The sequence below is a fragment of the Helianthus annuus genome, chromosome 17, assembly GCF_002127325.2.
Source record: "Helianthus annuus cultivar XRQ/B chromosome 17, HanXRQr2.0-SUNRISE, whole genome shotgun sequence".
NCBI classification, from domain to species: domain Eukaryota; kingdom Viridiplantae; phylum Streptophyta; class Magnoliopsida; order Asterales; family Asteraceae; genus Helianthus; species Helianthus annuus.
In genome coordinates this window covers 51,544,246-51,557,875 of record NC_035449.2, presented here as the reverse complement: position 1 = coordinate 51,557,875, position 13,630 = coordinate 51,544,246, and the positions used below count along the sequence as shown (strand labels likewise).

The window sequence follows — 13,630 nt, the reverse complement described above, 5'->3', positions numbered from 1 at the left end:
TTATCTTTTCTTTTTTTCTTTTTGGTGTTAATATTATCAAGTTTTTGTTATGATTTACTCGATTCACTATGATAGAATCGGTCTCAAGTACTTGATTCACATGTGACTCAATCTCAGATACACGAGGATCAAGTAATCTATGATATAAATTTACAAGACAAGAAACAATCTAAAATAAGGTTTTATGTGAAAACTTTAGATATCCATGATATCATCATTCATAATTCCAATTCATGAATTCAAAACTCCCAAAACAGTGTCTAAATACATTATATAAAATTTACATCTAAAATAGGAAGCATCATATTTAATCTCAATTCATTACATAGAGTAAACTGCCAAAATGGTCCCTAAGGTTTGTTTACTTTTGTCACTTTAGTCCAAAACTCAAACCTTTTGAATCTGGGTCCTTGTGGTTTCAATTTTGTTGTTATTTTCATCCAAAATCAAAATCTGACTATATTTTGACTTTGGATAAAAAAATGACAACAAAATTGAAACCACAGAGACCCAGATTCAGGTTTGAGTTTTGAACTAAAGTGAAAAAATGACCAAACCTCAGGGACTATTTTGGCAGTATACTACTCACACTCAAACCCTTGGCGCCTCCGTAGCCGTAACGGTGTTTAACGCCCTTTGAGGCTGACTTGGCAATTGGCATTTGATAAACCAATAATAATTAGGGGTGAGCAAAAGGAAAAACCCGACCCGACCCGACCATTACCCGACCTGACCCGAGAACCGATCAAACATAAAATACAGAACCGATTCACTACCCTAAATATAGGGTCGGTTCCGGTCCATAGGTCCAAGTCGGGTTTCACCATGAAAAGAACCGAGAACCGACCCGACCCGACCCTATTTTATATGAAAAATTGGAAGCGATCTAAATACCTAGGTACTTGGGTTCGGGTCGGATTGGGTATATTTTCGGTTCGGTTCTCGGTTATTTTTGGTCCGGACCTAACCTTGCTCACCCCTAATAATAATTTGTTCATATCCTCAATCAAGGATGTGTTTGTAATTTACCATCAAGCTGAGGGCTAATCTTGAAACCTTTAAAACTAAAAAAAAAAACTAATGAAAAAGTAAAAATAAAAATAAATACCAAACAAACCGGCCTAATTTCCAGAAAAAAAAAATGGGAACGAGAACAAACTTCTACAAGAACCCTTCTTTCACATACAACAAAGATTTCGATCTCACCTCTGTTCTTCAAAACCTAAAGGGTAACTAAATCTCTAATCTTTATCTTAATTTGCACTTAACCCACAATCATTCTGTCAATTTATCACCTATTTTCATCTTTCTGATCAAATCTCAAAGCTTACAATGCCGCCACCGGAAACCCCACTTCGCCGGAAGAAAAACAAGTCTCCGGCGACCGGAAACTCTTCTCACAATCCCACCGCCGCAAGCGACGGAGGAATTCCCCGGCCCTTGATTCCAGATCCCGAGTTGAAGAGACTGAGGGACCCATGTCTCATTATGATTATATTCACAAAATTAGGTGAAGATAATATTAATAAAGGAACAATTTTTATCATATACTAAAGGTGGTTTATTTTTTTTTTTTTATTTTTTTTTTTTTGTGTGTATGACACAGGAAGGAAGCTAACTCAAGTCAGTCTTTTGAACAATTAACTAGTGATGTGTTGGTAAATTCTGTTTCCATTTGTTGGGTTGACTAAACCTACCCCTGTATGCTAATGTACTCTTTAGTGATAGCTTATTCAGGGGTACGTTTAGCAGCACCCTTGTTTATTTGGCATTTTGGCTGTGTGTTATGCTGAGGTGAAATGTGAAAAAAATTGTTGCGGCGATGCGCACTATTTTTCACCTTTCACACCGGTAAGGGGTGTTATGGTGGGGTGAAATGTGAAATGAGATATTCGGTGGTGGTATTTAATAATTACGAAAAATGGAAATAAATGCTTGGCGAAGGGCAGCGCCCCTTCACACCCTGCATGTTATGGTGTTGAGCTTCTTGGGCGCTGACATGGCAAGGGCACAACGCCCCTAACCAAGCCTATAACAAGCAGTCTTAGGGGGGTGGGGTACGTTTAGCATGACCCTATTTGTTTGTTTCATTTGTGATGCTAAGATTTTCGGTTTCTTGATATTAATGTTGCAGGAGAGTTCAACCACAGGTGGACGATTAGTGGGGTATGATAGTAAGTTCAACATGATGCTGGTGTTAGCCTTTTGTATATTCATATGTTTATAATTCGCTGACTTGCTTCAATGATCCTCTCCCGAATTTTCAAAATGAAAATAGTGGATCGTATTAACAATCTGTTTTTACGTAATTTGTACAGGTGACAAAAGTAGTTCATCGCAAGGTGAAGAGAATCGTGTATCTGGTTCGATCCAGAATGTATATGAAGAAAAGAAGGATCCAGTTAATGATGGTTGGTTATTATAAGTTATTTGTCGTTGATGACGTTACTTATATGTATCTTACTCCTGATTCAAATACCTATGTTCCAACTTCATATAGGAAATATAGACACCACTAATCTTGTAAAGGAAAGAAGTCAGCAGCGGTTTCCAGTCCCCGGAGAGCCCGTATGTGTTGTCTGTGGCAAATACGGGGAATATATATGCGATGAGGTGGCTTTTGTTATTTCTGGTCACTATATACACGCGCTATAGCAACTAATAATTTTTTATTTAATTTTTTATTCCTCTTGATTGTTTTGCAGACCGATGACGATATCTGCAGCATGGATTGCAAAACCGAGCTTTTGGAGAATCTTAAGCTTTCGCAGGTATTGACATTTGTCTCTGACCTTTCTATTTAATTCTTAATGACATTTTACCGTATTTCGTAGGGGCCTCGAAGCAACCAAAGTATAGTTGAAGCATCGTGTGGACCTAAAGTCCCATTACAAGTTTTTGAAAGTGGAGGAGACACTTGGGATTTCAACCGTCATCGCTGGTCAACAAGGAGATCCAGCCTATCTACTTATGAATGGTACATTCAGTTGTCAGTTAGTTTACATGAAACGATTCTGTTGACATGTTTTGGAACACAAATCGGTTCATGCTCTTAGAATCAACACTAACTAAGCTTAGACAAACACATGTTGTTAAACACTATTGCATATTTGCATGATGTGTCCCATGCTTTATTTAATCCAAAAATATACTACTGTATGTAGGGGTGTTCATCGGGTTATTTCTTCGGGTTCGGGTTTTTCTCTGGGAAAAATTGACCCGATAACCAACCCATTATAAAGTTCGGTTAGTCGGGTTTGGGTTATTCGGGTTTGGTTAGTTCGGGTCGGGTTATTCGGTTTTCGGGTTTAGATGTAAAATGAAAATAAATGTTTTTTTTTTTACAAAATATCATCAAAATTCCTATTGTTACTTTAAAAATTTCATCAAAGTATTTAAAAGTCTCAAAACTTGTGTTCCATCTATTAAAGACTCTTAATCTAAACAATTTTATAAGAAAAAAAAAATAAATGTTCGGGTTTTTTCGGGTTTCGTGTTTCGGGTTTTTCGGGTCGGGTTGTTCGGGTTTTTGGCCTGGAAAAAGTGACCCGATAACCGAACCATATAAAGTTCGGGTTGGTCGGGTTCGGGTTTTTCGGGTATTCGCTAATTCAGGTTCGGGTGGCTTTGAATTCGGGTCGGGTTTCGGGTTTTGGATGAAAATGAACAGCCCTAACTGTATGTATGTTATTTAGTGTGAAATGTAAAAAGGCTGGTCATCTTGCTGAAGATTGTTTAGTTGCATCTGGTAACCAGGTACTTTGGTATTTTGAATCTAAGACGTTTTAGTCAACCGTATGATACCATTATAAACTGCTTAATTTCTATGTAGGCATCATCATCATCTTCAAATGGATCAAATGTTATACCCAAGGATCTTCTTGAACTATACAAAAGGTTCATTATAATATTATATATTCTTTCTTCACTAGCTCGTGTATTTGTTCATGCTTTTTTATCGCTTGGAGATTTGCAATTTTTAACTCTTCTACCCCATTATTTCAAAGCATACTTTTAAAAAGAATTAAGATTTTGTTACCTTTACTGCAGCATATTTTGACAGTTATACGGCTTTTCCTTATGTACAGATGCCACCAAATCGGCAAGAATTCTGTAGCAGCCAAATGCAACGCCTGCCATAGGGTATCTACTCTGGCAACATGCCTTGATTGTAAAATATCATTTTGTGATAGGTAAGCAACTCCTGTCATAATCATATCTCCCATATATATATATATAGGACAAAGATCCGTTAGAAACCACCCTTTATTGCGAGAACCAATGTGAACACAACCAAAAATGCCTAAAAATAGCTAAAAATCACACAAATTTTTTTTTAATATTTTTTTATAAAAAAATCGCTACTTTTAGTAGCAAAAAAAAAAAAAAAAAAAAAAATTGGTTACTAAAAGTAGCGATTTTAACATAAAAAATATTAAAAAAGAAATTTTTAGATTTTTTTTAGGTTTTTTGGGGGTTTAGTTTTTAGCATTTTAGCGCGGTGGGGGGGGGGGGGGGGGGTTAGGGTTTATTTGGGGGTGGGGGGTTTAGGTTTTTTTTTTTTGGGGGGGGGGGGTTAGGTTTTTTTAGCCATTTTAGGTTGTGTTCACATTGGTTCTCGCAATAAAGGTGGTTCTCGCATGAACCTTACCCTATATATATATATTTACATATATAAAAGCCATATAGTATAAGCGTTTCAGTAACAATGTTCAGTGATAGGTGTACGAAATTGGGTTGTTCGATGAACAAACCCGGACTGGTCGGGTCGGGTCAGACCAGCCCACAAACAATTTTTCTTATACAGTTTTATGAAGGACTTCTATAAATAATCAATGTGATTACAATAACAATCTTAACTTGTTCTAAATTTCTTATAACAGCATTTGATTTTTTTTTTTTTTTGTACAAATACAGTGCAGGACACTTAATGGAGCATATCCAGACACATCCTTCGCATAGAAAGTATTACTCCTTTAAGCTCAACCGTCTTGTGAGTGTTTTTTGCCGCATTTTTGCATATAAATTGTGTTTCTTTTGCCGAAACTCTTCTATATGTTTTGTGGGTTATGGTGATTAATTAGTGATTGTCATAGGTTAAATGCTGTAAATCAAGTTGTAAGGTGACTGATATCAAAGATCTTCTTGCTTGTCACTTTTGCTTTGATAAAGCCTTTGACAAGTTCTATGACATGTACAACGCAACCTGGTATGTAACTATTTTCATGAAAATATAAACTTTGTTTCCGGTTCGTAATCGTAAACCAAGAATATGCATGTCTTAACAACTCATAACATGTGTTACTAAATCTTGAATATTCAGGAAAGCCGCAGGAATTTCAATCATCACGGGCTCCGTTTGTTGTGAAGATCACTTTGCTTGGTATGGTTCATATATTTCACCATAGTTTTTTATGTTATATATAATTTTTTATTGTGAATTAAATTACTAAAATTGTTCCTTTTTATAAAGCTCTCCAATATGTTGATTCAATTCATGTACTTTTCAGTAATGTTAGTCGTTTAGCTAATCCAGATGCAATCAAGTAGCCCATTTGAACTTTGTTTATCAGCAGTTGACTTTTTAACTTTGACTTTGATGAAAGTTATTTTGGCTATTCTGTGGATGTTTTACAGGCACCGGATGAATTGCTTGAATGCAGGAGTGGAAGATAGCGCGTATATTTTCAACAAGCACTCGGTAAATGAGAAACAATCTCAGCTCAGCGATTTCATATTCTAAAAGCATATTTATGTCTAAAAGATTGGTTTTTAATGATCTATTTTTATATTCTTATTATATGAAAAGTTATGCAACATTTTAAACTTACCAATAGCGGAGACTAAAGCTGGTGTAACATGTTAGCTGCAAATATTCATGACACCTTGCACAAAAGATTTGTGACCTGCATTGAGTTTAGTGCTCGTGTCGAACTTTTTCAGCATGTACGCAACACTCGAATCTGGTTAGCATGCATTTCTAACAGTTTGTACCTTCTCAAAGTTAAGTTGAACATGTTCACATGTTTTTGTCTTGTATGTTATAAATTGTCTACGTGTTTTGGCATTAATAATTTTAGCCGGTGGCGAATCTAGAAAATCTTCGTAGTAGTAACGTTTTATGAAAAAGCGGTAACAAAATCGAAAAAACGTCAATTTTTTCCAAAATTTACACTACATGTTTTGGCATTAATAATTTTGAGTGTTTATATATTTCTATAAGATTAAACAATAAGTTATAAAATTATAATTAGGAAAAAATAAGAAATATAATCAACAGCTACAACATTAGGTTGGCCTAAACGTACCTCATCTCATGTGATTTTTTATGCATGTATCTCCGGTCCCTCTTAAGGAATCACTATTTACATCAATACCCTACTTTTTCTCACAAACAAATACTCTATATATACATGATGAGGAGTACGCTTAGCCTCACCCTGATAATAAATATGTAGTAAATGTATGATATTACAATGGCTTATTTTAAGTTTTTATTCATGACTAGTTCACTGAGTGATATTCCACTTTAACAAAGATAAAACTATATTTTTTCAATGGTGAATACTACGATAACTTTGCTTCTAAATTACACTATTTATACCTAATCTATCTCATGTCAAGAATTAAACCTTGGTTTTCTCTCTAAAGGGCAATAGTCTCTTCCACAGAACTCCACATCGAACAGCTTTTCCAAGCCCGTGGCCTGGCTTCGGCTTCTGCCTCACTTAAAGCGGACCCGGAACCTAAATCACTTAAAGCGGATCCAGAACCTAAGTTACTTAAAGCGGACGTGGAACCTAAGTTATTTAAAGCAGATGTGGAACCTAAGTTATTTAAAGCAGATGTGGAACTATGTCACTTAAAGCAGATTTGGAACCTAAGTCATTTAAAGCGGATTTGGAACCTAAGTCACTTAAAGCAGATTCGGAACCTAAGTCCAGACATATTAATTTTTTTTTTGAAGGGTTTAGGATATTGGACCTAATTCTGATAGTGGACAAGAGTGGAACTGAATTAGGGGATGAGAAGAGGAAAGAAAGAGGCGGAGGCGGTGTTGCCGTAGGATGAGAAGTATAGATTAAGGTATGGAGTGGCTGGAAAAGGTGTGAAGTTACATGGAAAATGTTATGGATCGAATGAGTTGTATGGGCAACCAATGTGGGGTTTAAAATCATGAAGGCAATTTATTTCTGTTTTGAAATTTTTACAGTACTTAATGACTCGATGGAATGCTTGGTTTCGGCCTTGGGGAAGCCGGGGAGATGTCTTCAACGTAGTGAATAGTAACTTTTTTTTTTTGTGGTCGCGAGTCTAGTTGGATAAATTCTATACTTGCTAAAGAAAAGGAGTCAAAGGCAAACTCAAGGTGCAAAGGGACGCTTGTCGCCTAGACGCAAGGTGCAAAATAATGCACACGTTAGAGGGCTAGAAAAGCGCAATAATAAAAAAATAAAAAAATATGTAACAGACAATGGCAAATAAATTAAACAATTTAATACTATTCTACACACACATATGAAAACCTAATATAACATCCTTTCAAATACAAGTTTAAAAGAAATGAATTTTTCAATGTGGTTTTCATCCTAAATTGTTTCATGTAAAATGTTTTAGCAAGGGTTACGACTATAAGGGTAGTCAAGTCAGAACATGGAGCCATAAGCCTGGTTCAGGTTGTTTTTTGGACGGCCAAAGCCTTTTTTGGCACCTGACTGTACCAAGACGCTCACCTGACATGCACCTGATGAAGAACATTGCCTTATGTGTGTGTTCCACTTCATGCTTAGTATTAGACCAAGTGGTAGAGTTTAATAGATTGCATCAATACCATGTGTTGAAACAAGAAATAGGTTATTAGTAGATGGTAACATAGTAAAAGCAGACTTTTTTGTTTTTTGTTGCAACAGATAACTTTAGATATAAAGCTCAAAGTAATGTTTCACTATTGTGTTGATTCAAAGATAGGTACTTGATTTATAGGTAGTGAATCAACTACAATGGATGCCTCAACAATACAAGAAACCTTGTTTAATATCGGAAGATTTAGTCTCGTAAACAAGAAGCCGAACTCTCAAGCTGAAATTATAGTAGCTGAAGACTCTCTAGATTTAATTATGTTTTCTGATGACGTGGGTGCCTGGAAGAACCCACTCAGCAAGGCTGAAACAATAAGTTAAACAAAGTCACACTAGCGGCCAGAAGTCGTAAGCCACAAGCTAGAAGCTGGAGGTCGGAAGCTAGAAGCTCATGTTACTGTACACATTGGATCTTGAACCTGCAAAGTCAAAATGAGGTGACTTTGCCCAAAAGTGAATAGAGTTGCATAGAGACAAACAATCTTGACATTACCAAATGAGGCAAGGTCATCCGCACAAGCAACATCATCAGAGATAAGCCTTACCATGTATGGAAGAAGGTAGTTGGCGAGGAGCTTCCCAAGGCAAACCTTTCTGCCTATAAAAGGAAGACTTCTCTCCGCTACCATGGTATGTTCTCACTACACTCTCTCTCTCTAAAACCTCTCTCTATCTTTTATGCTTAACTCTTAAAGATCAACCAACTGATTCTCATGCCAGAGTCCAAAAGCGGGAGACCACCTCTCGTGTTAAGGCTAATGGCGTTCTTTGACTGCAGATCTCGATGAGGAAGGTATCATTTGGAGTGGATCCTGCACCTTCCCCCTGCCATACTCTTGTTGTTTTAACAAGTGGCGCCCACCGTGGGGCTGTGCTACTAAGAACAGAAAATTCCGGTAGTTCAGTCCCTATTCCTAAGTTACCATCTTACTTATGGCCGGAAAGGATCCTCCTCCGAAAGATAATCCCAAAAGTTCACTACCTGTAACAACCCGCACATTCGAGCGTTGTTACTACTAGTTATACTCGTTACGCCTAACACCAAAGATTCGAATCATAATGTAACTATATCGCATACACCGCTATATCGCAATATTTTCGCATACTATCGCATATTTTATCGCTATCACATCACATTGTACTTGCTGACAACCACGAAGATGTCGAGTGAGGACCAATTCTACCCTCCTTGATAGCCGTGATATGTCGCAGTGCAACTCATTACTCAAAACGCGCAGCGCATCGCACACATTAACGTTCACGATGACATTGAGAGAGGACCTATTCCACCCTCCTCGATGACCGTGAAGCGTCGCAAAATAATCGCATGATCGAATCGAAACCCGGTTATTGTATCGCAACTTTGGATAATTAAATATATAATATGAATACGTACATACGGTTCTTATGAATAATTAAATGTATAATAAATACCTATAACGATACGAAACGGTGTAACACTCAAGTCAAAACTGTCACACCCCTAATTTCCACGTGTCACCGGTGGGCCCGGTGGGGGAGTATCGTGACGTAGTTGATATCATCATAGTCAAACAACACAAATTATAATGCACAGCGGAAGCAATAAAATATAGATTTATTTCAACCAAACGAAATGTAATATCCAAGTATCACATAGTAGCTGAAATAGATCCACAGGCGGATCAAAATAAAAAGGAGAAAACTGTTCAACAGATAATGGCATCCAAGCTTGCGAGACTCTAACGATGCTAAGGAGTGGCCAGCCTATTACGTATAGAACCTGCATGTGGTAAATACAATTTAACTGTTCAACAGATAATGCCAGCCTATTCTGGAACGAAGGTTTATAATAACCTATTAGAATCCAAACGGGTCTATAATAGAGCCTAAGCTTAGACCGGTTAGTTTCAAAGGATAAATACGGTTTAATCGCATGAAAGGCGAAAACCAGGAAGGAATGTGATTTAGACCCAACAAGTTTGGAGACTTGTATAATATGGGTAAACTAAACACATTCTGGATTTTGAGACAAAGATGATACGATTTGACCCGTTTCGGCTAATATGTGTAAACTAGTTACATAAGCCGATCCGAACGCGAAAGTGCGTAACGGGTAACCATATAAATCATATACAAGTTTCCTGAGATTATATGCACCAAATATGTTGTGATATCAATAAGATATGTCCTATTATGCTCAAAATAAATTTTAAACTCAAATTATGCCTCATAAGGGCATTTTGGTCATTTTAAAAGGTATAAAAGAGTTAAACTAGCAATCTGAGTTATATATCTGAATAAATCAGTAAATATACTTAGTTTACTGTGTTATAACAGTATAGTATCAAATATATGTGAATTTTATTGTTTATAACCATCTTATGCACCGAAAGGGCATTTTGGTAATTTCACATAAGCCTAAAAGGTCAAAACTGGAAATCTGAGTTTCAAACTTTAGTTTACTGTTATTATATAAAAATTTACTGAATATATCAGTAGGTATTAACTCTTATATATATAACTAGTTTTGACACATACTATGTTGTAAAAATGCCTAAAAAGGCGATTTGGAGTCAATTCCGGGTTTTAAAAGAAAAGCTGATACTTTTATAATTCCAGAAGGCTCAAAATAATATATTTAACATAATAAATCAGTAGAAAAAGGTTTGAGGTCAAAAGGACTCATAAAACTCATTTTATAGCCTAAAAGGGCATAACTGGCAATAACCGAATTAAGCTTAAAACCCTAAGTTATGCTCAGCCTAAAAATAAATAAAAAATCTCTAAAAATCCCAAAATATTATTATATATCAGTGCGTATAAAGTTTGATATAAAAATTTGGGTTAGATAGGCTACCTGCTAATTAATTACTAAGAAGGCTTCTAATTACGCTAATGAGCATAACTCTTAATCTAGACCTCAAACTGATGTCAAATTTCGGGTACAAGTTTATAATTCAGTAACTAAGATGTCTACCCTTTTATATTTTCAAAAATCATATTTTATGGACATTTGGGCATAATGGTCAACATATGGGCATTTAACGGAAACTTGCATAATAATTAGACAACTAGTGAACCAAGCCGTATAATCACAGAGGGTTATACTAACATGTTACTAGGTCCAAAAGAAGCTCTAAGGCAATCCTAAACTGGACTAAAACGGGTCAGAACTGAAAGTCAAAGCGAAAGTCAAACTATGTGACTTTCGGTTCCAAACCGGGTCTAAACAGAAAATTGTCGAGTTGAACATGTTGGGACATGTTCTTACATTAGTTACCAAGTTATATTAATGATCAAACAGGTTGAATGTATCCTACATTGCTAATTATGAGTTAATTTGGATTTAAGCATTCTGTTGACTTTTTAAAGTATGCTTTGACTCGACAATTATCATGATTAGAGTGGGAATCTGAAAATACCCTTTTAAGGGTTTGTTACCCACATAATTACCTACTTATAGGTATTTTTAATTCGAGATTTGACTGAGTAATTATTGACTAATCTCGAAGTCAAACCTTAATTACGACGGTTTGACTTTTAGCTAATTAACTGAGCTAAAATGGATTAAGGAGGATTAGGAACACTTACAAGAGTCCTAAGAGATATTAGGGACCTAAGGATAACTTGGTTGCTGTCCAGAGAAGCTCCAAAGATGCTCCAAGTGAGTAGTAAAATGAATGATCAATCTTTGCAACCTTCACTCCTTTATATAGTGACCAAGATGCCACAAGATCAAGCCAAGGAGGTCTACAAGTGTTGAGGGATGATCCCAGGTGTCCCTATGAGGCTAAATACTGCCTAGCAAGTCCCTGGTTTCGAAAACCATAAAGTTAAGGCGGTGCAACAGGCTGAACAGGCAGCTGTCCATTTTCTGCTGCCAGCGACAGGCTTACGGACCGTAAGCCAAAGCTCTTGCGGTTCGTATGCAGCCCTTGCGGACCGTATGCTGAAATGTTTGCGGTCCGTAACCGACCTTTGCTGAAATCGCCCAGATATGCACCTTACGGATCGTAAGCTTAAAGCGATATGGTCCGTAACCGATGGCCAGAAGCCAAAAATCTTGCAAACTTCCAAGTCTTGACCATGAAATTGTGAAATGCCGAATCTTCAGGCTTTTACTGCAGTGTAGGGTCCATTATTTCAGGTTTTGCATGCTTGCATGAACAACTTTACTTTGGATTCTTATGGCTAGCTTTAAATTGACGGAAATTACAAGAATTCATCTTGGATTCCCATAAAGGTTGAACATGCTTGCTTTAACTATTTCCAACTCCCATTATACTAGGATTTAAATCAGAATTTTCTTGTAGTAACATTCCTAATAACCCAATCTCCATATAAAAGATGGAATTTTATTTATTTAGAAAACAACCGGTTAATATATCAGATGTTTATCAAACGATTTATGGATCTTGGGATTTATAAATTTGGGTCATTCAGAGGTATTTTTAATAACATGACCCCTCTTTAAAATCCTACCATACATCTTTTTATTTGATCCGGGTTCCTGACACGTTTGTCTCCCTATGACACGTGTCTTTATTTTATTGGGCATGAATTTTCGAGGTGTTACATCCTCACCCCCTTAAAAGAAATCTCGACCTCGAGATTTACTGGAATAATTGAGGGTATTTTTCTTTCATTGTGGACTCTAACTCCCACGTATAATCGGGACCTCTGCGGGCATCCCATTTGACCTTGACAATAGGCACGTGCTTCCTTCGAAGCTTCTTTACCTGTCGATCCTCAATCGACACAGGTTTTTCCACGAACTTCAGGCTCTTATCTATATGCACATCTGTATGTGGTATGACTAGTGATTCATCAGCTAGACATTTCTTCAGATTGCAGATGTGGAACACATTGTGAATACCACTGAGCTCTTCAGGTATGTTCAACTTATAAGCCACTGACCCAACACATTCGATGATCTCGAATGGTCCTATATACCTAGGGCTTAACTTACCTTTCTTACCAAATTGCATCACCCCCTTCTAGGGTGATACTTTGAGCAAGACTTTATCCCCAACCTCAAAGTTGAGAGGTTTTCGCCTTTTATCGGTATAGCTTTTCTGCCTATCTCGGGCAGCTTTTAGGCGGTCACGAATCTGGACAATCTTGTCCGTCGTTTCAAAGACTAGATCGGGACCTAACAATTGAGTGTCTCCTACTTCTGCCCAACAAATGGGTGTTCTGCACTTTCTACCATATAGTGCCTCGAAGGGCGCAGCCTGAATGCTGGTATGATAGCTATTGTTGTAGGAGAACTCGACCAAAGGTAGGTGCTTATCCCAGCTTCCTTCTAAATCAATTACGCATGCTCGAAGCATGTCTTCCAAGGTTTGGATGGTACGCTCACTCTGCCCATCCCTCTGAGGATGGTAAGCTGTACTAAAATTTAATTGCGTGCCCAAAGACTGTTGGAAACTTTTCCAAAAATGCGAAGTGTATCTAGTATCCCTATCAGAGATAATAGATACTGGTACCCCATGCAGAGATACAATTTTATCAACATACAGTTGGGCCAACATGTCCGAACTGTAGGTCTCCTTAATGGGTAGGAAATGTGCTGACTTAGTCAGTCTATCAACTATGACCCATATAGTATCATTTCCCTTCTGCGTCTTAGGCAACTTGGTGATGAAATCCATCGTCACCATCTCCCATTTCCAAGTGGGAATTTCAGGCTGTTGTAGCAAACCTGACGGCTTCTGATGCTCAGCCTTGACTTGAGCACACGTCAGACATTTAGCTACATGGGTGGCTATAGACTTTTTCAAACCTAT

The 13,630-nt window shown here is 37.1% G+C and overlaps 1 protein-coding gene across 4 annotated transcripts; it reads left to right on the top strand.

Moving 5' to 3' along the window:
* The first annotated feature begins 1,105 nt into the window (after window positions 1-1,105).
* On the top strand, window positions 1,106-6,037 carry LOC110921942. Of its 4 annotated transcripts, none has more exons than XM_022166270.2 (16): window positions 1,106-1,229; window positions 1,327-1,510; window positions 1,607-1,658; window positions 2,135-2,174; window positions 2,319-2,411; window positions 2,501-2,613; window positions 2,706-2,771; window positions 2,835-2,977; window positions 3,696-3,756; window positions 3,833-3,897; window positions 4,089-4,193; window positions 4,918-4,993; window positions 5,097-5,209; window positions 5,324-5,383; window positions 5,638-5,701; window positions 5,841-6,037. In XM_022166270.2, exons 1-16 carry the CDS (start codon window positions 1,142-1,144, stop codon window positions 5,856-5,858), a joined length of 1,341 nt encoding a protein of 446 aa, XP_022021962.1. In that variant the 5' UTR covers window positions 1,106-1,141; the 3' UTR covers window positions 5,859-6,037. The 4 variants fall into 4 exon arrangements, with proteins under 4 accessions (XP_022021962.1, XP_022021961.1, XP_022021959.1 ...); XM_022166269.2 differs by having other exon boundaries at window positions 5,838-6,037; XM_022166267.2 differs by having other exon boundaries at window positions 5,810-6,037.
* Window positions 6,038-13,630: the final 7,593 nt, after the last annotated feature.

What these genes read in the sequence shown, in the direction of transcription:
- LOC110921942 (XM_022166267.2), top strand. Translation starts at nt 1,142, where the DNA reads ATGGGAACGAGAACAAACTTCTACAAGAACCCTTCTTTCACATACAAC. An exon ending in AGCCTATCTACTTATGAATG is followed by an intron (nt 2,978 to 3,695) that starts GTACATTCAGTT and finishes TATGTTATTTAG; the next exon opens with TGTGAAATGTAAAAAGGCTG. An exon ending in CTTCTTGAACTATACAAAAG is followed by an intron (nt 3,898 to 4,088) that starts GTTCATTATAAT and finishes CCTTATGTACAG; the next exon opens with ATGCCACCAAATCGGCAAGA.